A 25317-nucleotide genomic window follows, 5' to 3' on the forward strand; every position below is an offset into this window, starting at 1 on the left:
AATATGAATATTGAAAATACTGTAAAATAAAAATTATATATATATACATATATATATATGTATGTGTATATATATATATGAAATAAGTGATCTGATGGCTGGTGTTCCTTCCCCATTGGGGCTTGAGTGATCTGCTTTTTGTTACCTTTGTCAGCATCCTTCTCTCTGCTGCTGGGTCCAGGTTATCCTCCAAGGACTGATCTAGATCTATTTAGTCTAACACACAACAGCATAAAAGATAGTACTCAACATGACAGACCTATAGAAAGTAAAGTTGACTCTGACACTTGTGCAGCCTGTCCACATTCACTACTTATTGAGGCCAGGAACTGATGTTAAAAGTGAAGAGGTCTGAGGGACAGTCAGCATTCCAGTTCATCCCAAAGGTGTTTATTATGAATGAGGTCAGGGCTCTGTGCAGGACACTCTGTGCAGGACACTCTGTGCAGGACACTCTGTGCAGGACACTCTGTGCAGGACATTGGAGTTCCTCTACATCAAATTCATGGATCCTTCTTTGTGCACAGCATTGTTAAGCCTGGACATTTTTGGACCTCTTAATTCCAGTGAAGGGAAACGATAGCATAATATTGCACATTGTTATTTGCACTCCCACACTTTATGTACATTACTGATCAGTCATATTCTATATTCATATTTTATATATTTTATTCATTCTATATTAATATTTTATACTCATTCTATATTAATATTTTATACTCATTCTGTCTATATTGTATCTCATCGTCTGCATTGTTTTCTTGTTTAGTTTGTATAGTATAGTGTTATTTATGTCTGTACGTTTGAGAGTCACAAACTGCTGGAACCAAATTCATTGTGTGTGTCAACACACTTAGCCAATAAATCTGATTCTGATTCTGATTCAGATAATGCAATCCTGAGCTTTAGACTTTGTTACAACTGTTTTAGGAAGAAATCACATGATGTTCAGGTGGTCACAAACTGTTGAAAAATGGTGGTATTTATAACACAATAAAAAAGTCTGACACATATGCAGTGAATTAATACCACCACTTAACTTATACGTTAAGTGGTGGTATTAATTCACTGCATATGTGTCAGACTTTTTCAAGAAGTTAAGAATATTCCATGAGTAACTGCAGTGTGAACTTGTGTTATTCCTAACCAGTAGAGGTCACCAGCAGTCTGAAACATCAAGTGTTGGTCTTTGTGCTGTCTTTGGTCACTTTGTTGTTTAATGCCCTTGGCTTGGTTACTCACTGTTCATAAGGATCTGTGTTGCATGCCTCCTGGTGTCTGTGTCTGTCTCGTGTCACAACAAATGTCCTTGTGTGTTGCCCTGTAGTTGGATTCAGCTTTGGACTCTGATCCTCTTTAAAGATATTAGTGGTGCGGAGCTCTCAGTGTTGCCTAAGAGTGGGAGGCCCTGATCAGACATGTCAATAAGATGTGTGTGTAAAGACACAAGCAACATAAGTACAGAGAATGAGGTTGTACCACATTTTAATGAAATGCAGTTATGATCATAATTTTGCAACAAAATGAGAAAATAGTGCAACATTTGGAAAAATTCCTATGTATAAAATATTTCTGTTCTTTCTATACCTTTAGTCATAAATCCCAGTAAAACTGAATACATGTTGAAGAATTGTGGGAAAACCATCCTAAGTAGTTATGTAAGCATGAGCTTTGTTATAAAGATGATTTATAGAGGTTGAAAATTCTCCAGAAACCTATAAATTACAGTGTTTGAGATCTTGTGGATGTTTGGCAGTCCAGTATGAATTTGGCATAAGAGCTGTTTTTTAGTCTTCCGTTAGCATAATGATTGTGACACTGAAAATACAGTCAAGCCTTGTTCGGTTTAGGGTGGATGGAAAAAATGCACAAAATTATACTTATGTGAAAGAATTGTTTCGAAACGTAACTCTGTAAAATGTGGAGGTCAAAATGATATTTGAGTAATATTTGAGTTAAAAAAGACATGGCTTTATCTGAAATCAGAAATCAGACCATTGTTTTTCTAATCAGTCCATTCTATTTGAATAGTTATTTGAAACTGCATCAGTGGTTTAGGGTCAGAGGAGAGAGTGAGTATTTTATCTCACAATTATTTTTATAGAAATTGTAATGAAATTTATCAACGTTTGTTGTGCTTCAATTTTAGTACATTGTGTACATGAGATAAGTTTCATTTTCATTCTTTCATTCAGTTACCTTCATTAATTACCCTGTCACTCACCAGACTTGCGGTAGATCCTGAACCGATCCTACGAAAATAGGGGTGTGTATTTGGGAACATTGTTGAACACCACATGCAAACGTATTTACTGTACATATAACAGCAATTTAAACCAAACGGGTTTTTCTCAAGAACGATATAGTTTGAGTTCTATATAGTGTTGAGTGCAACACACTTATTTTTGGTGTATTGAGTTTGTTGTGTGTTGTGATTCGATATTTGCTGAAATCCATTAGCTGTTTATTCAGTTGGGGCCTCCCCCACATACACAGTCTCATTTGTATAAGGGCTCTTTGGAATTAAACATGTCTCTTTAATCTCCCAGCCCTCAAAATCCAACCCACACACACATGCACGTAGACAGCTCATGTTCGCTCCTGAGGTGGCTTACTAGAGGCAGTAATCTGGGGGCAGTTACATCATTCATCTCAAATTGTGTGTATCTGAGGATTAAGAAGGTCAAGGGGAGGAGGAGTGTGCAGTGGTGGTGTGGTCTCTGTTATGCGCTTTTAGTTCAGGACAATTTAGAGACTTGGACACACATGAACACAGGGGTTTTTTTGCACACACGCGCTCACCAAGTAGGCCCTCACATGATGGAAGGCACGTCAGCAGCAGCGATGGCAGACGCACACATGGAGGAACTGGTGGAGCGATCTGAAGTAGCTGAAGATGGAGGAGCTCAGCTGTACCACGATGGCTCTCTCTTAGCACCCGAAGTAGACTTCATAATAGGTCAGTACCGTATTACAAGAGTTCTGCTCAGCCGTTACATATGGTTTAATTGTATGAAAACAAAACTTTTTTTAAAATTACTCTGATGTGTATTTGTGTTTTGAAATTTCAGTACAAATCATTAATATTAAATTATTATATAAGCCTTGGATCTATACCACTGCATATAAGTGTATACTCTAATCGTTATGTCTACATTAAACCACAAACCTATTAAAACTACAGTAAAAGTGTAGCTTTATATTTGATGATCATGCCTATGACCATGATCACCTGAAAATAAATCCATTTAACATTTAAATAAGATTTTGTTACATAAATATCACTCTCAGGTACGAAGGATTGTGCACTGTACGTTTGTTAATCTGTTGTTTTATTACCTCTTTATATGACGTTATAAATGTTGTTTTTCCTCTGAATATAATGTACATACATCAAAGTTTCTGACTGTGTTTCTGCACAACAAGAATGCAGTTCCACTAATTCCCTGTTGCTGCCATGGGATTAAGCACTATTTCAATCCCAATCTCCATATGGGTCCTCTCAAAATAACAAGTGCCTACTGTTGGATTAATGCAGCATGTAATAATGAGTGATTCCTTTTTTTATTTTGGAGCAGTGAGATATTCATGAGCAATGCATATATGAAGTGACTGAAACGCTTTATATTTGGATTTGCCCTGATGATCCCCTGACGAGCCCCTGATGATCCCCCTCCTTTAAAATGAATGTCTCTGAAGGCCGGTTGTAGAAATTTTTCAAAAGCATATGAATCTACATTTATAGTATGAGACCAATATTAGAGGGTGTCATGTCAGCAATGTTCCATTGGGATTTTTATCCAGTGTTTTTTATGTTATATGGTAAAAGGTCATATCAATTACCTCTACTTTTCCTAAGCTTTTGTTGTATACATGCAAAGTAAAGGAAATGTTCTACAAAGTACTTTATCAGAAATTAGAAATTCATATCAGAAATTCTTTAAAATTAAACTAATAATAAATTAAAAGTCTATATTAGCCCTAAATATGCATCTGTGTCAAGGCAGGTAGGCTGTCAGGTATCTGTCTATGGAATAAGGTATCTTTTTTAAAGCATCTTGGAAAACTTGCTTACAATATTTCTAAACACTTTGGCTGTCACACTTGCTTCTATTTCTAAAACATAAAAACATTTACAGCATTTAGCAGACACTCTTATCCAGAGTGACTTACATTTTTTTCCACCCAGTTTACACACCTGAGCAATTGAGGGTTTTGCTTGCTTAGGGGCCCTGCAGTGGCAACTTGGTGGACCTGGGATTCGAGCCAGTGACCTTCTGATCAGTAGTCCAACACCTTAACCACTGAGCTTCCACATCCCACAGTACTACCTTTCTTTTAAAATAAAGACACACTCACAGGCTAGGCAGGGAATGCTTTGTGGAATGAAAACATTTACAATTAAATGCTAAAAGTTCATCCATTTTTGCTATGAGCCATAATCTGGCATGTACAGTACACTTAACACAAGGTAAAAACAAAAGTGTCCTGTCCTCTGTGTGATGACAGATGAACACAGCTCGACACACAGTAACATGGAGGTGACAGACAGGCTCATGTACTTGGAGCAGCGTCTCCAGATTCAGGAGGATGAAGTGCAGCTGCTGAAGATAGCTCTGGCTGATGTGCTCAAAAGACTCAACATTTCAGAGGCTCAAACTGCTGCTCACACTAAAAGAGGGCCTGCTAAAGGTACCACACATGCATACAGTATACACAGCAACGGACCACTTTTTTACATAGTCTTTAAACAGAGGATCGGTTTAAACTTTAAAGCATTAAAAACTAAACAACTAAGAGATTTACTGTGGCCAAAAAGAACGATTGCTTGAAAAGAAACATTTCAAAACAGGAAGAGAAAGGAAACATACCAGACTGTGTAGACCTACTTGATGTCTTTCGGCAGAAAATAAGGGAAATAATCAAAGGTTTTGTGTACAGAGTTATTCCCACTATAAAACTAATGATTTTCCAATAACAGCACACTCTCTTATTCCAATTATACCTCAGCTCTGTCCTGAAGATTTTCCCATGTCTGAAAACCACAGCTTTACCTCTGATAGCTACAAAGCACTGACAGCAGAGACTTTCTGAAAATACTAAAAAAAAATAAACATCTTCTAACAGAAAACTTCACCCTATCAAACTTGATTGTGTGTAGCTTCAGCCAAGAAACAATAATGTATTAGAATGAGAACATTGATAATAGATAGATAGATAGATAGATAGATAGATAGATAGATAGATAGATAGATAGATAGATAGATAGATAGATAGATAGATAGATAGATAGATAGATAGATAGATAGATAGATAAATGTGATTTTCCTCGCAGCCACAATTACTGTCAGAGCTGCTGTTACAGAAAAGTAATCAACACATTAGAACTAAAAATATTTGAGAATTCAACAGTCCTCTAATATAATATAATATAATATAATATAATATAATATAATATAATATAATATAATATAATATAATATAATATAATGTTTTCAATTATGAATAACATTTAAACTTCCCGAACCTCAGTTGACTTTGCTGAGATCGGAAGGCTGGGTTCCCTTATTTGATTAGCTGGTAGTTTCATTAGTGTAATTAGATTAGTGGTGTGCAGGCTTTCAACAAACACATGTATATACCAAATATCTGAATTCATATGATCTGAATGTTGGCACGAGTAAATATGACATTATACTAAACTATTTTATATATATTCCTTTAGCATCCAGGCCTATGTCTTTGGCCCTGCAACCTAGAACAAGCAGTAATACAGCCAACTCCATGAAGAAGTGCTCCAGCTCCACACTGCCCTCTTCCACATCCTTGAAGAATTACAACCCTTTGCTAGCCACTAAAAGGTGCATGGCATTGGCTATAAGGATTGAAACCAACTCACAGTTATCACATAAAACTGCTTATGGATTTGTATCTATTCCATTTTTTAACTGAGTAAAATAATGATTTTTTTTCGGTCTGGTTTAGAGGCCCAGCAAGCAGTACAAAAGACAGTTACAGTCTTCCTGCAAGCCGTCGCACTGCTCCAACAACCAGCACCACCTCAACCCCCTGTAAGAAACTTCAAGAGAGGTCAGGCTCGTCAAAATAATCCTAATTCTGCATTGACTCTTGCACTACTGAATACTAAACATTATCATTTGGGATTGTTTGTTCATTTAGCAACAAACCAAAGGAGAGCATCACAAGTGTTGTAGGTAAGAAATTAAATAAGGCATATTCAAATAATGTTACTTTCCTCCCCAAAAGTATACAAGCAAGCTGATTTGTTACAGTACATTCTGTTCTACATATAAAATGGAATTCTGTATTATAGATTATTCATAGATTTAATGTCAGATTTACTATTGAAAATATTAAGATTCCCGGAGAAGACTAATTATAAATTGTTTTCTGTAAGGGAAGGTCTTCAGGATTTACACTTTCTGGTTTCTCAGTAACGTGACAAGCTGTCAGGATCTAGCCCAGATTTTTGACCTGTGTTTTTGTTCACGTGTCTGCCCCACCCTTGTATAAATAAGGAATTAGACAAGAAAGTGGCAGACACGTGAACACAAAAACGTAAACAAAAACACAGGTCAAAATGTCCGGGCTAGATCCTGACACAATCTGTTTTTTTATGCTTTATTTTTTGGTGAGGTAACCACTGCTTATAGCTCTTATACTGTAGTGTAAATAATAACAGAAACATTAAAGTCTACTATACACAATATATGTTATGTGCCATTCTTGCTGTTATATGCAAGGAATAAAAAATGTTAGGAAATGCTATTTTATGGTGATTGTGAACTCTGCTTCATATCGGGCCACAGTACAACACTCCATTTTGATTGTTTATATATAAAAGCATGTTTAATTACAGTACTTACATAAATAATATTTTCTGCAAAGGTTTTGAAAATTCATAGCATCTGGTGAAAATATACTAGAGGAACTGTACATGAGAAGCTACATGTAAAATAGCATCCATTTGTAATATATATATATATATATATCCATTTGTAATAATATATATATATATATATATATATATATATATATATATATATATATATATATATATAGTGTATTTCTATTCTATTAATTCTGTTTAAAATGCCATGATATGCACTTTGGCTATGTGCAACTTGATGCCAACCTTGTTCAGACAATGAGACACAAATATTACTTCTGTAATGTGGAAAGAGAGAATCACTCTGGAAATGTGGAGGTCTGATGAAAAATGTGATTTTTTTCCTTTTTTGTTCTTTAGGAACCCGACGTGTGACTCACTGCAAAGGTAGACCTCATGCCACTCTTATTATGCCACATTCATATTCACATATTTAATTTAGGGTGACAGACAGAAAGAAAACTCAAACATTTTGGATAACTATTCTTATGAATCTTTGTTGTTACTTTATTTTATTTTTTTATCTCTTTTTCTCCATCTCATTTTCACCCCTTTCTTGTTTCTGCACCCCACCACCATGCAACCTTCACTTAGTGACTATGCAGATCTATCTGAGTCACCCAGCAAAAAAGACTGGGCCAACTGAGAATGCGGTCGCTATACCAGTGCGGCCGAGTGTGTGGTCTCCAGATAAAGCTGCCTCAGACAAGAAGAAAGTAGGAGCTGTGAAGAAGCCTCCCTGCTCACTATCCTTACACAGGAGCACATGTCAGAGCCCCTTTTCTCCTGCTGACACCCCTATCTACAAGAGCCCCCTTAAGTCCCCTAGTCAGTATTTCCAGATCTGTTATTAAACACACACAGTAGAAGAACCTGGACAATCAATCTGGTGTTCATAAGCCACTAAATAAAAGCTGGTGATTGTTAACTAGTGGAAGTGACATGTTGGTTAATTCTTAACTCTCGAATGACTAACATGTTGGGTTTAATTATTTTGGTTCTGATAATGTGAATTTGCAGGACGTTATTTGTTGCATGATGTAAGTAAAGTAATTTTAGGTTGTTTTTTTTTTTTTTTGGAAAAACGTACCAACAGATATTCAGTTAGTCTAGTATTTGGCTTTCTTATTACTTCCTGTATTGTCATTTCTCTGTAAAAAAGATTTTTTTGAGTTGTTACAAATGATATATCCTATAATAAGAAGGCAAAGGCTCTTATCTAAAGTAATGAGTCTGTGTTAGTGCATGCTGCCACCAAAATCACAGTGCAAAATCATTTACGCAATATTTGACTGGTGGAGTATCTGTAGGTTACCACAGAAGACTTTAATTACTATAGAAGGGCTATAATCATACCGGCAATCAATCTGCCACTCCACTGATATTATACATTACTATTATACATTACTGTCTGCATATGCAAAAGGATAGAGACTGCACTTGTGACCATCATCATGAATTATTATGTTAGATTTTGCATGTATTCAGTGTTATATAGTACGTGTAAGAGCTAATGCTAATGCTTGTGTTCATGTGTAGGAAAAAGGGGACAGGCTTTGAAAATCATTTAAAATTTTTCAGCTTCATCCTACACACACCTGAATCACAGAGAGTTTTTGGTCATTTGTTAATTTGGAGAAATCTGACCTAAAGAAATTTTCATAAGGAAGTAATATATTTCAAATGAAAATTGTAGAGTGCTTGAGTAACAGATTGAAAGCCAAAGGTTTAAGCTATATGATGTCATAACTACCAGCCCTGTTACATGTTTAAATACACAGGATTGTGGTCTAAAACTAAGTAAATAGATTTGCTGCACATAGCAGTGTTGCCCTGCAGTGTACTGTATTGTATGGAATAGACAGTGTATAATGAATATGTATTATTTTTAATGTCTAAAAAGACATACTGAATGTTGAATACTGTGTTATTTAGGATATACACAAACCAGGGCTTAATACAAGGCTAAACAGATCATAACACACAATCAGAGGATTTATAATTTCATTTGGTATATAATAGTTGAAGAAGATACTTTTCTGCTCACCACAGTTGTAAAGAGCGCTAAGTTGAGTTGTTGTAGCCTTTCTGTCAGCCTGAAACAATCTGGCCATTCTCCTTTGTTCTTTTTCATCAATAAGCTGTTTCTGCTAATAGGTCTGTTGTTCACTGGACATTTTTGGTTTTTACACACACCGTTTTGTGTAACCTCTACAGACTGTTGCAAGTAAAAATCCCTGGAAATAAGCAGTTTCTGAAACGCTCAATCCAGCTTGTCTGGCACCAACAGCCACAATTCCAATCAAAAATCAGATTCACAAATAGAGATTTCAAAATAGAGATTTCAAATAGAGAGCACTTGGCCTGTATCTGCATGATTTAAGTGCACCGCCACCACATTATTATATAGAATTTATTATTAAACATAAGCACAGGATTATGATGCCTGTCCTACTGTGTTTCTAATTAATCTGTTCATCTCCTACTTGAAGGCTAAATTATTCTACATAAAACACATCTTATACTGTAAATACTAAGTTAACTATGCTGTAATTGTAATAAAACTAGGACTCAAATGATGATATTTGTACACAACGTACCTACCTAATTCTGGATGTGAGTGTAAGCTTTACTTCAAAAAGCAAATAAATATGCTGGCTCATAGTTGCCATGAGCTAAATATTTGCTGTAAATAAATACATGTTGCGATTATAGAGTCTAATTTTTACAATGAAAAAGTGGAACATTGTTCGGAATTCACAATTTTGTTGATAATAAATGGCTTATAACAAAAATAGGCAGCATGGTACAAATAAATCAGGATGGCAATAAAAAATTAATCCTGTTGATACTTATGATTGATTCAGTCAGTCAGTATAAACCAATTCCTCTGAGAATCACTCATCACTGAAATATTACAGCAAAGCAAACTGCTCTCTCTCTCTCTCTCTCTCTCTCTCTCTCTCTTCATCCCCCCTTCTCTCTTCCTCTCTCCATCCCCCCTTCTCTCTCGCTCTCTCTCTCCATCCCCCCTTTTCTCCCTCCCCCTCCCCGTCTCCCTTCCTCTCCCCCCTCCCTGTCTCTCTCCCTCCCTCTCCCTGTCTCTCTCTTCCTCTCTCCCCATCTCTCTCTCCCTCTCCCCCCCTCTCACTCTCTCTCCCCCCTCACCCCTCTCTCTCTCTCTCTCTCTCTCTCTCTCTCTCTCTCTCTCTCTCTCTCTCTCTCTCTCTCTCTCTCTCTCTCTCTCCATGTATGTAAGGATGTAAAGATGGCATCTTCTACGCCGTTGCCTATCCACACATTGACTCGCTCCACAGAGACAGCAGTGGCGATCGATGTGAAATGGAAGTGAGAGAGAGATCTGAGGGAGCAAACAGAAGAGACGCTTCCAGCCTCCGCACATCCGGCGTGTTAACGGAGCCGTCACAATTACAAGGATAAGAGACTTAAAACAGACGGGTAGGGAGTGAATTCGGGAGAAAAAAAGAGGTCGGGGAAGATTTTGCGCAGTCCTCCATACGGAGGGGAGAGGAGAAAGATGAGGTAAGCAAAATCACGCGCCGTTAAAACACACGGCGCCGTTAAACCGCACAATGAAGGGCGCGAGCGCTACTGCATGCGGCGCGTGCCGATGCCGTTTGTATGGGATTTACACCTGAAGTTGTTGATGACATCTCTGTCCGGTGTGCTGCTTATACGTGGCTTCGTTTACATGATTGATGCATATAATCGTGTGTGTGTGTTCTCTGTGTGTGACACTGTGTGTGTGTGTGTGTGTGTGTGTGTGTGTGTGTGTGTGTGTGTGTGTGTGTGTGTGTGAGGTGGGGCAACACACATCACCACTCCGGTTGGAATGCAGACTGTTTTTATTTGTTCACTTCTGTCTCCGTTTACAAGAGGCGCATTTTCAAGGTTATTAGGAAGCAGCATAGTGTCTCTGTAGCATAAATAGCCAATGTATGCTAGTGCATGGAGCCGAGGGATGCATAGAATGGAGCCGTTGTCATAGAAACCCGAGAGCACGTGCAGCTTTCATTGATGAAAAGACGGCGGCCGACGAGGAACCGAGCGCTTTTGTATCTATGCGTCTGTGAATCAGACTCTACAGTCCCACGGCTCACTGGGGTGAGACTACATCAGACCAACTGTTTCTGTCATCTACATCTAACCTTCTCTTGTCTCAGGGTCTCATTTATTTCAGTCCTCACCAAGTTTGATGCTTCATTCCATGATATGTGTTCCATGATTGACAGAAGCATGATTTAGAACAAGGTTCAAAGTTCATTTTCAGAATCTCTGCTGTTTCATGCAACCACAAGACCAGATACGTCAGTGGATTTGCCTGATACATATCTTCATGTTCCCACCACACTGGAGCACAGATGTTTTTGAGGTTTGTTTTTCAACATCCAAATTCAAAGTCCTACCCTTTGGCTTTTCACTAGTACCAGAGGATTCACAATGAATCTGTACTTGGACTGGCACATATGTGCCTCCACCATGGAGCAGGCCATCTGGTAAACGGTAGAATCCTTGCATGCATTACAGCACTCTGTCTTACAGTGTAGCTTTATAGTAAGAATCAGTGTTAAACAAGATTAACTGAAAATGCAATTTTAATGCTTACCAATCAAATTTAAGCAATCATTATGTACAGTTCTAGTTAATGCTGAGGATATGGTCCCCTTGTACAGATTGGAACTAAAGACATTTTATAAAATGGAGTACCAATTTGAGTTTAAACCCAGACTTTCACGGACAGCTCTAACAAGCTGTAGCTGCAAGACAAAAGGGGTCTGTCTGGATGCAGTGTCTTCTTAGAGAGATATATCACAATGGATGCCTCCTTCACTGCCAGACAGACTGTACCACAGAAGCACAGGTGGTGTGTGAAGCCCCAGTGAGATAGTAGAACACATCAACCAACTGGAAGTGAGGCAGCTCTTAATTTTTTTTCTGCTTTCTACAACCACCATATGCTGGTCTATTAGGGCAACACTGTAACTGTCAGAAAAAAACAGAAAACCATGGCTGCTTCCATTACAGGAGATTCTTTGAATTCAAGAGCCCCTGGTAGACAGTCCTTTTGTGCTCGAAGGTGCAAACTGTTCCACAAATGCTGTTTACTCCATCATCTGGTGATCATTTCAATAAAAAGAGTGGGAGAACTACATTGCCTTAGAGATATGCTTGCCTTATAGGTGTTGGTGGCCCCTACTTTCTTTTCATGAGCTTTCCATTAAGGCGAGCCTGCTGAGTGTTCATTGCACACTACACTGGTGATTTGATCATAAGACCAAATCCTACAAGACCATCTATAATGAAGAAAAGGATGAAGACTGTCTTTGTCAAAACAGAGACATACTCAGTAGGTGGTGAACATCATCACTTTTCTCTAAAGGCAGGCTGGCTTCCAGGCCCCTACCATGACGTGCTACTCTACAGTATATGGACCTTCTCCTCTTCATGTACACTTCTTAAAGGAAGGTGGCTCCACGAAGTCTGAACTACTGCTATCTGAGGTATTAGTGTATAACTTCAGGATCTATAACTTTAACACTGTCCCTCCTGATGATGTGACTATGGCAGCATTCTTCAAAAACATTTCCTGTCACTAAGGTAGGCCAGGTTCTCATGAGACTCTGGCATAGATTATCCTGGTGCTGATGAGGGGTGAAATAGACAACTAATGACTTATGTAGCTCCAGGGTTCCCTATCATTCACAACCAGTCTGCAAATTATACAACATATGGACACAAGGTTTCTGCAAACATGCACATATGCACAAGAAGGTATCCTGGTGATTTTCACCACCCCTGGTGTTTACTACACCACTGTCTTTCAATTCAACTGAATTCTATTTTTAAAGTTTTAAATGTTTCTTAATAAACCTGTATATCTTTTCGACGGAACAGAAGATTTATTTGCTTATTTATATCATTTGCATAAACTCTGGATATATCTATAAATATTTGTGTATCTACATTCATTCATCCATCTAACACTAGTTGTTGTTTAGTGCCCCTTAAACAAACTCAAACTTTTCCATAATGCAAATTAGGGAATGTATCTGCGTGGGTGACATAGTTGAGTCATATGTGACTTGTCAGATATTAAGTGTCTCTCTGCGTATGCTTTGTCTGCTATATAAAGTATATAGGGAGATGGATAAGCTGGGTGTCAAGGAGATACAAATCACAGTAAGATTTGCTGGCCTGAAGTTAAAAGAGTTTGAATAGGAATTTATTCATTATACCGTAATAATTCTGCCATCATTCTTCTGTCTGCTGCTGGTTTCAGATTCAGATCTTCAAATGCAGTCTTTTTGAGATAGGTGTCTGTAGGTGTGCAGAAGTGTGTCATAGTCAGCCAACTTTTCATTGAATGATCACCCTAAATCTAAATGCATAATATCTAAATAATTATTTTGAATTATTTTCCATGTAGTTATAGGATAATAGACTTTAAGGCAAAGACCCATACTGTAATACATGAATACATTATATAATGATTATATTTACAAGGTACTTAACACTTACCTAATGATTTTTCCATAATGGAACATCTAACAAAATGAAAGAGCATTAGCAGCATGTGAATTTTATTGACCTCATTTAAAAGCTGTGGGGCTGGTCTACAATTAAGCCTTCTTGTTTAACTTTGCTGTAGAGCAGACAGACTAAGCAGTTACAGACCTACTTTAATTCCTCTCAGAGTCGCTGAGTCAGAATATCTTTTGATCCCCAATTCAGGTACTGTAGTGTAAAACCTGGCATATATTTTATAGGTCAGACGTGTACATCTAGCACAGGTGGTAGGATTGTAAGGGATCACAGACACACACATGTCCTAGACTGTTGTGCTGGGAATCTGACCAGAATATATGATTTTTAGATCCCAGCACAACAGTCTAGGACATGTGTGTGTCAGATAACAGATAACATTAGAAATGGACAGGGTTTTATTTAAAAGGAGAAAATATAGAATGTAAGTTATGAGATTCATCTATTTTTTCATCTACAGTAGTTTCTTTATTCTGGTCAGGGTTGCAGTGAATACAGATCCTTTACTGGAAAAACTGTGTGGGAAGCCTGTCCATCACAGTGTACTCATTCACAGCCAGGGAAATGTAGTATAAATTCCAAATATATGACATATAAATGTGTTTTTTGTTTCAAAACTAGTTTCACTTCATCTCTCTTTTATTAAAAAAATGCTGGAACATTTCACTGCTTCAGATTTTCCCTTGGGGATCAATAAATTACATGTCTCCCTCTCTCTTTCTCTCAATCTATTTATCCATCGATGTAATCCACTTATCCTTTACAAATCAAAAAGCTTTGTAAGTTATACATAATACGAGAGGTTGTTTTTACACTACATATAAACACTGCCAACATTTTTGCTTTTCAGGGGTAAAATAGCATCAAAGCAAAGGCACTAAAACTCACATCCTCTAGATCCAGTCCAGTCAATATTGAGCTGGGTCAGTGTATGGATCTTCTGACGGCGCTTGCTTGGATGGCCAACATATGAGTTTGAAATAGAACATCTTAAGCTGAATGCATCTCTGGATCTGCTGAGATGCTTATAAAAGCAAAATAACCCGCTCACAGATTTTCTTCCGTGTAAATACAGAGCGTGGCATTAGCGTCACACTGCAATTATTTTCTGAAGTGTAAAACATCCATCTGCTTCTGAAGGAAGTAACTGGCACTCTGTTGGTTTTGTTAAATGGATATTAAGAGACACTATACAGATTTGTCAGAGATATACATGAGCAGATACATTCAGTGGAATTTAGTCCAAGGAGAATTCTACTGTAGTGTATCTGTAAGTAGAGCAGATTTGGTCTATAAGTGAATTCAAATAAAACAGTATTTTTTTTATCTATTCGTAATCTTGGTACGTTTAGGGGAATACTTTTACAGACAATTATTATTTTGCACTGGATAGATCTAGTAACTTGACTCTCCATGATGTATCTGGAACCTGTCCCACAGACACTATAACCCTCCAGTTCCACATTTTAATTGCTGTATAAGAACATAGTAAAATATATATGTTTGTAACATTAAGACATAGCAGTTATTGCACAGCAGATATTCAGTAATTATTGTTCTTTGGCCTTTTGGCAGTGTGTAAGCAGTGTGTAAGCTTGCATTTATTTGTCATAAATAAATTAATCATTTCCTTGAGTTAGTTGAGTTTGAAGTTAAGGTCTGGGTGAGGTGTAGGTGCAGGCATGATGAGTATTTTGTACTCTATTTGTGTGTGTGTGTGTGTGTGTGTGTGTGTGTGTGTGTGTGTGTGTGTGTGTGTGTGTGTGTGTGTGTGTGTGTGAGAGACAGAGAGAGAGAGAGAGAGAGAGAGAGAGAGAGAGAGAGAGAGAGAGAGAGAGAGAGAGAGAGAGAGAGAGAGAGAGAGAGAGAGAGAGAGATGGATATTTGGGATGGGGCAGAAGTGAACAGCATCCTCTTAACCTCCAGATTCTCTCTCTGTCTGTGTTCTGCTCTCTGTCTATCAACCTCCCTCAAATCTTATACAATTAGATTGTAGGAGACAGTCCTTCTGGACCAGTTGCCATTGTCCAGGTAAGTCATGAATATTAAACCATATTCATGAACCCGGTTTATTATGAATATGAACCCTGATGTGTCAGCCAAAAAAAGTTATTCACACTTGGTCATATTATGAACTCCAATTTGCCTTGTGATATTGAAACAAAACTGCAGTAGAACATCATTAGCAGTTGAAAGCCTTACAATATTCTATTAATACCCCATATTAGGGCAGCTCAAGGGTAAAATGTTACTCTTATGGTCTGTACCTGAGCTTCTAGCACATACTCATTTATAAGTTGTTGAAAGAATAAGTGATTGTTATAACAGCACATTTGATACTGTAGCACCTGTTGAACTGATTTTTACAAGTATATTTCACTTCTCGCAATTACTGCAATTGATTATATCAAAATGTTGCAATGCCTTATTTTTCCTCTTATGCCGTGGTCATGGACACACTGACTAAGCTTACAGCTGGCAAATGGTGATGAAATGTTACTGTTATTTAAGCATGTTATATCTTTATATCACCACAAATCACTAGATGGTTTCTAAAAATGGTCTAATAAAACTAGTCAGAAATACAAACATATTATGTGTTTAATTTAATTAAAGTTTAATTGTAGGGGTGTTTTTCACAGCATAATTTTAATTAGATGCTCATTATAACAGTGTGTGAGTTGAAATCGGTCAAATTATGCTATGCAGAAATTTGATCACAGCGTGTATTTAGCATGCGCATGTTTAAGTACTGTATAGTGTAGAGTTATAGTGCCTTTTGAACCTAGTCTCCGATGACATTATACATATAATCCACTTCCCTTAATGGAAGACCATGCCAACAAATGGCTGTAAAAAGGCTAAGGAAAGTGATCCGCCTTGGAGCCAGCTGTCAATCTCCATCTATCCAACCTCTCTTCTTGTCTCATTGCTTAATCAGAATTTCACTGTCAGCCAATTCTCCACTTTGCTTGATGTCTATGAAATGTTTATGTTTACATTCTCCTGTGCCATCCATGAATTATGTTTGATGGGTCCCCATTCATTCATATGTGTATTTCATTACCTTTCTCTTTCTTTAATTTATTGGCTTGTATACTCCATCCTGAACTCCCCCCTCTCCATCTGTGGTAGTGCTCTTCATCATGGGAGGCTGTGTTCATGTGTCTAACAGAAAGTCATGGTCCCTGCGGTGTGCTAATGGTTGTGCAGGTTACAGATGACTTTTGGCTGAGCTCCTCTTTAAAGGGCGTGTTTCCCTTTAAGGATTAAAATGCTGTCTGACGCCATGCAGGAACCTGCTAAAGGGGATGATGATGATGATGGGGGAAGGGCTGCTTGCTTCCTCTACATAAGAGCCTCCACTAGTCTTTTATATCTGTATCTGGAGTATATCTATATCTATAACTAGTGTCATGACTAAATGCATACACTATGACCTGGTCAATGTTTGAAATATTACATTCTTGATAATAGTAGAGGGATTTTCATTGTTTAGTTATCTTTAAACCTTGAACTGCCAATGTTAGTTTAAGCATTAAGTTTCTGTTGATGTCTGTTACACACTATAATCACAGAAAAAAAAACCCTAATTGAAGCATTTTTCTAAAATGTAGAAGTTTTTGATGCATAATTACGAAGAAAAATGAGATGAGGGAACACTTTATTAAACCCCGGTTGCAAATTCCAATCTTTGGCGCATGCATGGTGTTTTTAATGATCATAGCATCATTATAAATGTTTAACCCTTTTATTACAGTGTACATGACCAGATCAGAATAAATGACAGAGCTCATGTCTGAATGTCATGTCTCAGAGAAAATGATGATGGCTTAGTGCAAGCTCTGGTGACTTCAATTCACAACCTCTGATTAGTGACATCAAACCAAGAAATGTTTTCTAAAAGCATTTACAGTTTAATCAAGTGTGTTGTTGTCAGTACTGTGTGTGTGTGTGTGTGTGTGAATTCTCATGTGGCATAGAAGATACTATTCAGCAAGTATAAGTTCAGGTTTTGAGAGAGAGAGAGAGAGAGAGAGAGAGAGAGAGAGAGAGAGAGAGAGAGAGAGAGAGAGAGAGAGACGGGGGAAAGGGGAAAATGGGAAAATTAAATATTGAGAGGCAAAAGAAAAGAAGGAAGATATGAGAGAAGGACCAAGTAACAGTAGTAGCTGTAATTGTGAACTGGGGGTTTTAAGACTATTTTTTATCACAGCTGGAAGGAAGGGGGATGGAGAGATGGAGGGTTGTGGGAGGGATCTAATCCAGTAGATGTAGCGAGAAGCAGTCGGAGGGGGATGCCTCATACAGAATCACTTCATTCCATCCTCTCAGAGGAGAGCTCTCTTTTTTCCTTTTTCCCCTTTTTATTCTACTACTTTCTATTACCTAGCTTCTCTGGTGTCGTATTCTGTCAGGACTGATTCAATCTTTTCCTTCTCACTAAGAACATCTGATGGCTTCATTCTATTTTTCAAACCAAATCCATTCCAGGGTCTTTGCTTTACTGAGTGTCTGCGATGTGGATGTCTGTGTGTGATGGAAGGTGAAGCGAGATCAGGCAGCTTCCTCTGCCTTTTGTGCAACTCCTGCTCCTACCAGATGCTGTTGCTTTTTCTGTCTTTGAACCGTTAATGAATGCTACACTGAGTGGAGGAGCAGCACAGCTTACAGCCCGTTGAGGGATTGAACCAGTGAATGTGAACACTTGTTCCCCTGCTATGACACAAAATGGATATTAACCTGCAGTCACACCGCTTCTACCTCCCCCAGATCTACTGTGATGCCAGCACACAGGTCATTGAGTATAAGCACAGGTAGGTTTGTCCTCTGTCCAGCTGTCCCTGCACTGAGTTCTGGAGAGGAATTCTAATTGAGTGCTTTTGTTGAAAATAGACCGGAGGTTGAGTTATGCTTTCCACTGTAGCTGAGACGGCTGTGCTGGCTGGCAGTGGAAGTGCTGCTTATCATGCTCATGAAGTGTACGGCTATGAATCTTTTGTTCTTGCTTTCTTATTTTCTCTGTTGATGTTTCCTCAGGATGCCTTGTGGGGCCACATCACTGATATTGTTACAATGGATTTCACTCAAGGAATGTGTTTAAATATTGTTAGCTATTGGTTTGTCCTCACACGGCTTTAACTTCATGTGAGAGTTTTTTCCATGTCAATTAAATGACAGCCTGGATAAGCATCATCATTGGGCTGAGTGAGTGGTGAAATGCCAGTCCATCCATTTCTCCACTCATTTATTATTTCAGATTCATTTATCCCCTTATCATCTTATTTTTCCCTTTCCACAGTTACGTATAATTTAAAGTCCCAAGGAGTATTATTATACTAATCAGATTTTATTGCTTTGATGGTCTGTGACTTTCCTATCAGCTGCCGCTGAATTTTGAATTTAACACTGTTGCTTGGAGGCTCAACCCTAATGTGCTTGGCTGACTGTGTGTGTGTGCTCTGCTTTGGGGAAATAGTCCTTGAATATCTGTTTGATTTGGACGTAGAAGTGTTCACACAGCATGCGGATTGTATTTCTGGCTCTGATTCCATGTCCACTCAGGGATATTGTTTTAGCACATTCCCCAATCTAATCTACTAAAGATGTGATGAAATTTATGCGATTAAATTTTAGTAGTTGAAGAAAAGTATGACATTTTATAGTGAATAAAAGGAAAGCATTATTGTCCATAGCGTTTTAACGATGACCAAATGTCATAAATGTATTCACTGTAGAATTACCTACATTCTGGCTGTGTTCTTGAAGCCAGTTTGTTTTTAGAAGTGGAGGTTTTGGGTTTGTGCTGCTTGTAACATAGTTGTGAGGTTTGTGGTCTTGATGTATGGACTGTTTCCACTGACTGTTACTAAGATAATACAGATCAGCTAGACTGAGTCAGAAGAGCATAGCTTCAGTGTCAGGCTACAGACCCACTGGCTTACAGTGTGATCAGTAATAAGGTTTACTGGGTTAGATTGGGAAGGTCAGAGTGAGAACAAAGCAAATAAAGGAAAGGGTAAAGAAAGAGGTAAAGGCCAGATGGATCGATGGACAGAAAGAAAATGCTGCCCTACATGTAATTGAAGGGAATCCAAGGGAAGACTAAGAGAAGAAAATGCAAAGAAAATGATCAATACATATGAAATATAACTGTAAATTGAATAAACATAAGATCGATGGCTGTGTGTGTCTTCCTGTCCGTGGTCTATAAGGTGGGCAATGTAAGGAAATGGATGCTTTGTACCACAGTAAGGATTCTGGCTACCATGGAGACATGGTGCTTCCCAGCCTCCAATAATACAATTCACCAAGGCTACATGGCGGACTCGCCACGGGAGAGCACTCACTGTATCCTGTCTACTCAGATAGCGAGGAGGAAAAGGGGCTGTTGATGTGTTCTGATGCATGTTCATTTACGTGAGCTTTCACAGACGTCTGCAAGGAATTAGATGTCTGCAGGCTTTTTGTGTTGAGTACTGAGATGCATTTACAAAATGAATCAAATCATCTATGATTGTCTTAACCATTTCTCATGCCATAGATTCCTTAGAAGATATAAAGCCATGGTAAAACCATAAAACGTAACTGACTGAAAGCTTACATGCTGTAGGATGTTTGTACCATATGATACAGTATTAGCTTGCTTTAAGGCTTCAGTGCTCACATGGAACATAGAAAACTGTAGTCTCTCACTGCCATGCTCCCATAATTTAGGTATGTTCCTCTGTTATATCATATCTCAGACATTGATTTGTGTCTGTCTATCCCCATACATTATATAAATGAGATCAATTTAAAACAGGATGTCTAGGAGTTTTAATACTAAATTGTCTTTACTCACAAATAGCTTCTAAATGATCATAAACATCCACAAGGTCTGTGACATGCTGAAAGAATACCAGTAGAACTAATGACAATATAAAAGCCAAATTGTAAAATAGGCTCAACATTGTGAAACCTAATAATATAATTGTGTATCCTTTTTTTTTTGTTCATGTATAGTGACAGTTAAATAAAAAAGATAATATTATTAAACGATTTACTTTGTCTTGTAATTGATTGCTACTTAGGAACAACAAGATAAACAAAATGCTGTCCTGGCTTTAAGAGTTGAAGAAGGCTGAAGACAATGTTTAGAATAGATTTATGATTTGGAGTCACTATAACACAACAAGGTTCTCAGATTTTTAGCTTTACTACTAAAACATCATTTTCAAAGCTTAATGTTGATCCATGGAAAAGAGGCTTAATACAGTTTATACATAGTAATTAGGTTAAAATGTTGTAAAAAGTCATTAATATTTTGAGTCATATATGAATGTTGCTTGTCCAATCGACTGTGCACACATCATTTTCTTTCTTTGTGTTGTGTAGCCTTGTGTAGTGTTTCTTATTTTTTTGCACACTTGCAGAACTAGCTAATGGCCATGCTTTTTTATTTTCTATATGGTGTAATCCATAGGATAATTACAAAGCCGTCAAAGATGTTTTCCATTGGAAAAGTGCTTTTTTTTTTTTTCCATTTGACGGGGTCTGTGATTGTGTCCAATGTGTGTAGACTGTGAGCAGATGATAGAGGCCACCAGTGATGCCTTTAGAGGCCATAGTGTGTTTGCAGATTCTGCATTAGCACCTAAAGAAAATACAGATATATAAAGTACTACTGATATTGAAGATAATTGCCTTTACTGATGATTATTTGTCTGAAGGCATGTAGCATCTTTAAATAACTTGTACTCAAGGGGAGATTAAATGATTTTGGGTATCCCAAATGATCATGATTTGTGTCAGAAATTAACAAGTAAGCAAATATTGCTATGGTTTGTATGTATTTAGTGCATGTTCATTTTATCCAGTGTTTAGATTAGCTAGGTTTATTCAGTGTCCAGCTCAATGCATTTCACCCCAATACACAGTGTTAGACACTTTTAAATTTAAAGCACGTAACCAGTGTTTATACTACAACAACTCTTCTGTTGATTGTTTCTGTAACAGCACATCTCTGGCTGTCTTTACAAACTATGATTCAGATCACAAGTTATTAAACACGCTCTTTCTGATTCTGTCTCATTTACAGGGACAGATTATCTGCATAAGCTAAAGCTAATAATAAATTCTAATATTAATAAAATATCATATAATCTGTAATAAGTCTGTCCGTGTTTTTGCCATGTTTCTGTCTGCTGTCTTGTCCTGCTGTTAATTGTTGGCCCCGCCCACTTATTTGTTACCATGGACACTACTTGCACGCAATCTCTTCCCCAGGTGTTTTGTCTTTGTCTCCGTCTCTGCTTTGTGATTGGTTCCTGTTTACTACATTTACTCTGTTTGTTCACTTCCCTGGTGTTGGTCGTTGTTGGTATGTGGTGTGTTCGTGTTCCCGTTTCCTGTTTTGTTCCGTGTTGCCTGCCTGTTCCTTTGGGTTTTGTTCATTAAAACTTTAAACTGCACTTGGATCCTCACTTGGATCCTCACTTGGATCCTCACTTGGATCCTCACTTGGAGCCTCACTCGCCTTTGTCTCACCGTGTCTCAGCGTGACAGAACGACCAACCCCAGGGAAGTGAACAAACGGAGTAAATGTAGTAAACAGGAACCAATCACAAAGCAGAGACAATCAGAGACAAAGACAAAACACCTGGGGAAGAGATTGAGTGCAAGTAGTGTCCATGGTAACAAATAAGTGGGCGGGGCCAACAATTAGCAGGACAAGACAGCAGACAGAAACAGGGCAAAAACACGGACAGACTTATTACATAATCGTTGATGTGAAAGAAGCGATTGACTTATGGAAAAGCAGTTCCAGGTATCAGTGCTTTGTTACAGTCATGTGTATGTTTTATGCCCTTGGAGATCCTTTCTGCTTTCTCTGTAACATAACAAGCTGTGTTTATTTGTTATATATCAAGACAAAAACGTACAGAATAAAAGAGTCACTGGTGGCCGAACTTTTCTTGTAAATACATAAAATGTACCATTTATACTAATGTGCTCGTTATGCTATTTCAACGTTTAGGATATAATATTTAGGGATCAGTATGAATTATTATGATTGTTGTTGTTGCTGTTGTTTAACATAATCTAAAGCTAATTACTCTTATCCAGAGCAACTTGCATTTATCAGTTGAGCAGATAAGGGTTAAGGGTTTTGTTGAAGAACCCAGCAGCTGCAACTAGGCAGAGCTTGTATTTGAACTCACAACCTTCTGATCTGAAGGCCAACAGTTTAACCAGAGAACTACCACTCAAATAGCAAATAATAAATAGATTAAAAATGTGTTGACTGTGTACAAAAATGTGTAAAAAAAAAGCAAAAAATATAAGACTTGTAGATATGGTGAAGCTTTCTGTAAGGAGATTTATTTAACATTTATGGAATGAGTCTCAGGTGCTAGTGCTTTGAACAATCAGAAATAAAACCTTGTTTCCTTAAGTTTTCAGACATGGATGTGGAATTGTTCAGTTTCTTGGCACCTGTATTTTACCCTTGTATTAACTTAATTATAGGATTAATAGAATGACTTGATAGCAGCTGTAATGTAATTGGTAGGAGGCACAAGCCTAGCCTATACATTTAATGTAACTCTTAATAAATTTTATGTCATTCTTTAATAATTACACATTTATAAATTACCAGGGGCGGTTCTAGGGTTTTATCTTTAGGGGGTTTTAGTCCTCAGTGAAAATTTAAAACAAGAAGAGTTTTATATTATATGACTACATAGTAAGCCAAAAGTTATGGTATTATTAAATGGCAAAAGTGGACACCAAAATTTTATGCATGATGTAATGATGCCAGTCGTGGATCAAATCAGTTCATGTATGTGTGCATTTTCTACAAACAGTGTGTCCTATGAATGCAGTCATTAATAAACAAATATTCACAAGACAAAGTCCAAATCAATAAATGTTATTTTTATTTAGTATTGAATGGATTGTTTACATTCATTTTATGTTTGAGCTATCAACTCTGGTAATAAGAATAGTGAAATTTCACTGCTTTTGGTTGCCGTCTTTGCGTCTTTCCGCCGATAAACGTTATAGATAAACGCCTCCAGCTCTGACTGCGCGTGCACGCTGCGCGTGCCTGAGCTTCTCCGTTCAAATAAAGCAGACAGCTGAAGACGCACTTTTGAAAGACTTCAACACACGCGTGTAAAAGCAAAAAAATTGCTTCTGGATCAAAATGATAAATAAATTTCTTTCCCATCGACGACACGTCCTGCATTTTAACGTGATTTCTATTGTTTATTTATGAAAGTAAAAATTATCCTTATAGTTTTATGGTGGCTGAGATCACATACAGGGGGCTGGATCAGGCTACCCTCTAATAAATCATACTACAACCAAACTAATTTTTCTTCAACTTTAGGTTTATTTATGCAAATGGTTTTAGTCTCTCAACAATTACCATAGTCTGTGACTGACACATCAGTTTCATGCCCGTAAAATATGTCTCAGAAGGTTTTTATTTGTGATTGTAACTGAATAACATTACCAAAAAATGGACTTGAGATTTTTTCATTTCAAAAATCGTATCATTTCTATAAAAAAAACATCCTATCAAAAAACATCTCTTTTGGCTCTGAATGATTTCAGAGGAATTTTAAATGTCAATGCTTTTTATTTTTGTAGTCCAGACTTTTGATAGCAGGAAGCTTTTTCCTCTCCTTGTTCCTCCACTGCCACCAAACCTCAAATGTGCAGTCCAGCAAGCTTCTTATGTAACACCATCTTCCCCCAAAAAACCTGACTCATAATTCTGACTGCAGTTCCTGATCCTGGAAGGCTATTTTCTTTGGCAAGGCATTCTGCCACTTCTATCACAGAAACACTCAAACCTAACTGTGTAGTTTCTACAGCCTCTAACCATGTAGTGTCCAGAAATGCTACTATATGATACTACAGAGTTATTAAAGTTTCTCAACTTGACTATCTGGTCCAGGATTATTTTATTTAAATTGTAGTTAATATTTAAATATAATAGTATTTGCCTGGACCGATAAAGTATTAATAGGAAAAGAAGTGTGTTAGTGAACTTACGAGGGCCAATATTATTAGAATTTCATAATACAGTATCTGATTCATCATCCTGGCCTGGATACAGAGACATACATTTTGGGATTCTACAGCAAGGTTTATACACAAAACTCTGAAGTTCATGCATCATATGTCCTGGTCTCTGCACATCCAGGGTGATGGTGAGTCCTGAGCCGCTCCTGGGAACACCGGACATGAGGTGGAAATACACACTAGATGGGCACCAGAAACACCTCACACATACATCCAAGAAACACCAGGTAAAAGGCAAGAATATACCCTGGATGGGAGTTTAGTCATTCAGGCATGTATTTGGGAGGTGGGTGGAAACCTCCTGGAGAATAAACCTGTACTGACCTTTGGACTACATGTGAATCTCCCTATATACAGCCACCATCTGTGCCACCAATATTATATTTATGTATATCGGTATTTCTTGTGGATGCATAAATTCTACCTACACTCAATGAAATTAAATCTTAGAGGATCTTTCGGGTTGTTATCCATTTTAGAGTTCTGTTTAAAATGTTTTTGGACAAAGGAAACTTTCCAAAATCTCCTTTCCATGATTCTACATACAACAGACTAGATTGTCTCAGAATGTATGGGGGTTGATACCTTTCTTTTAATTTATTTTGACCCTACTGGAGATTTAACCTGCTGATTGGGATTTAAAAGCACTTAAATGCACACACATTTGCCAAATGTGATGTGATAAGGGAAGACATTGACAATAACTTTTACAAAGTAATCCCATCAGCAGTGATAGCACTTTGTGGATGATAGCATCATGTCATCAT

General features: G+C 37.6%; 2 protein-coding genes across 5 annotated transcripts in view; both read left to right on the forward strand.

Annotated features, from left to right (window-relative positions):
- Window positions 1-1118: 1118 nt before the first annotated feature.
- Window positions 1119-9575, forward strand: LOC113644290 (echinoderm microtubule-associated protein-like 1). 2 transcript variants are annotated; one of them, XM_027148970.2, is made up of 7 exons: window positions 1119-2959; window positions 4510-4692; window positions 5726-5861; window positions 5986-6090; window positions 6181-6215; window positions 7271-7297; window positions 7505-9575. In XM_027148970.2, the coding sequence occupies exons 1-7, from the start codon at window positions 2575-2577 to the stop codon at window positions 7762-7764; spliced, it is 1131 nt and encodes a 376-aa protein (XP_027004771.1). In that variant the 5' UTR covers window positions 1119-2574; the 3' UTR covers window positions 7765-9575. The 2 variants fall into 2 exon arrangements, with proteins under 2 accessions (XP_027004771.1, XP_027004772.1); XM_027148971.2 differs by having other exon boundaries at window positions 7516-7703.
- A 554-nt stretch (window positions 9576-10129) lies between these two features.
- evlb (Enah/Vasp-like b) overlaps window positions 10130-25317 on the forward strand; it is a 29972-nt gene continuing 14784 nt past the window's right edge. Inside the window, exons 1-2 of one of the 3 annotated variants that reach the window (XM_027149120.2) lie at window positions 22163-22283; window positions 24672-24777. In XM_027149120.2, coding sequence (XP_027004921.1) covers window positions 24734-24777 — 44 coding nt within the window. In that variant the 5' untranslated portion in view covers window positions 22163-22283; window positions 24672-24733. Of the gene's footprint in view, window positions 10454-17808; window positions 18292-22162; window positions 22284-24671; window positions 24778-25317 lie in introns of those variants that run through there. The other 2 variants (XM_027149122.2, XM_027149119.2) reach the window with 2 other exon arrangements.

Source organism: Tachysurus fulvidraco, chromosome 16 (genome assembly GCF_022655615.1).
Source record: "Tachysurus fulvidraco isolate hzauxx_2018 chromosome 16, HZAU_PFXX_2.0, whole genome shotgun sequence".
Classification (NCBI taxonomy): domain Eukaryota; kingdom Metazoa; phylum Chordata; class Actinopteri; order Siluriformes; family Bagridae; genus Tachysurus; species Tachysurus fulvidraco.

Excerpts from the sequence above, each read along its gene's own strand:
- LOC113644290 (XM_027148970.2), top strand. The coding sequence starts at position 2,575 with ATGCACGTAGACAGCTCATGTTCGCTCCTGAGGTGGCTTACTAGAGGC. Across the intron at positions 6,216-7,270 it reads GAGCATCACAAGTGTTGTAG|GAACCCGACGTGTGACTCAC; the intron begins GTAAGAAATTAA and ends TTTGTTCTTTAG. Across the intron at positions 7,298-7,504 it reads ACGTGTGACTCACTGCAAAG|TGACTATGCAGATCTATCTG; the intron begins GTAGACCTCATG and ends ACCTTCACTTAG.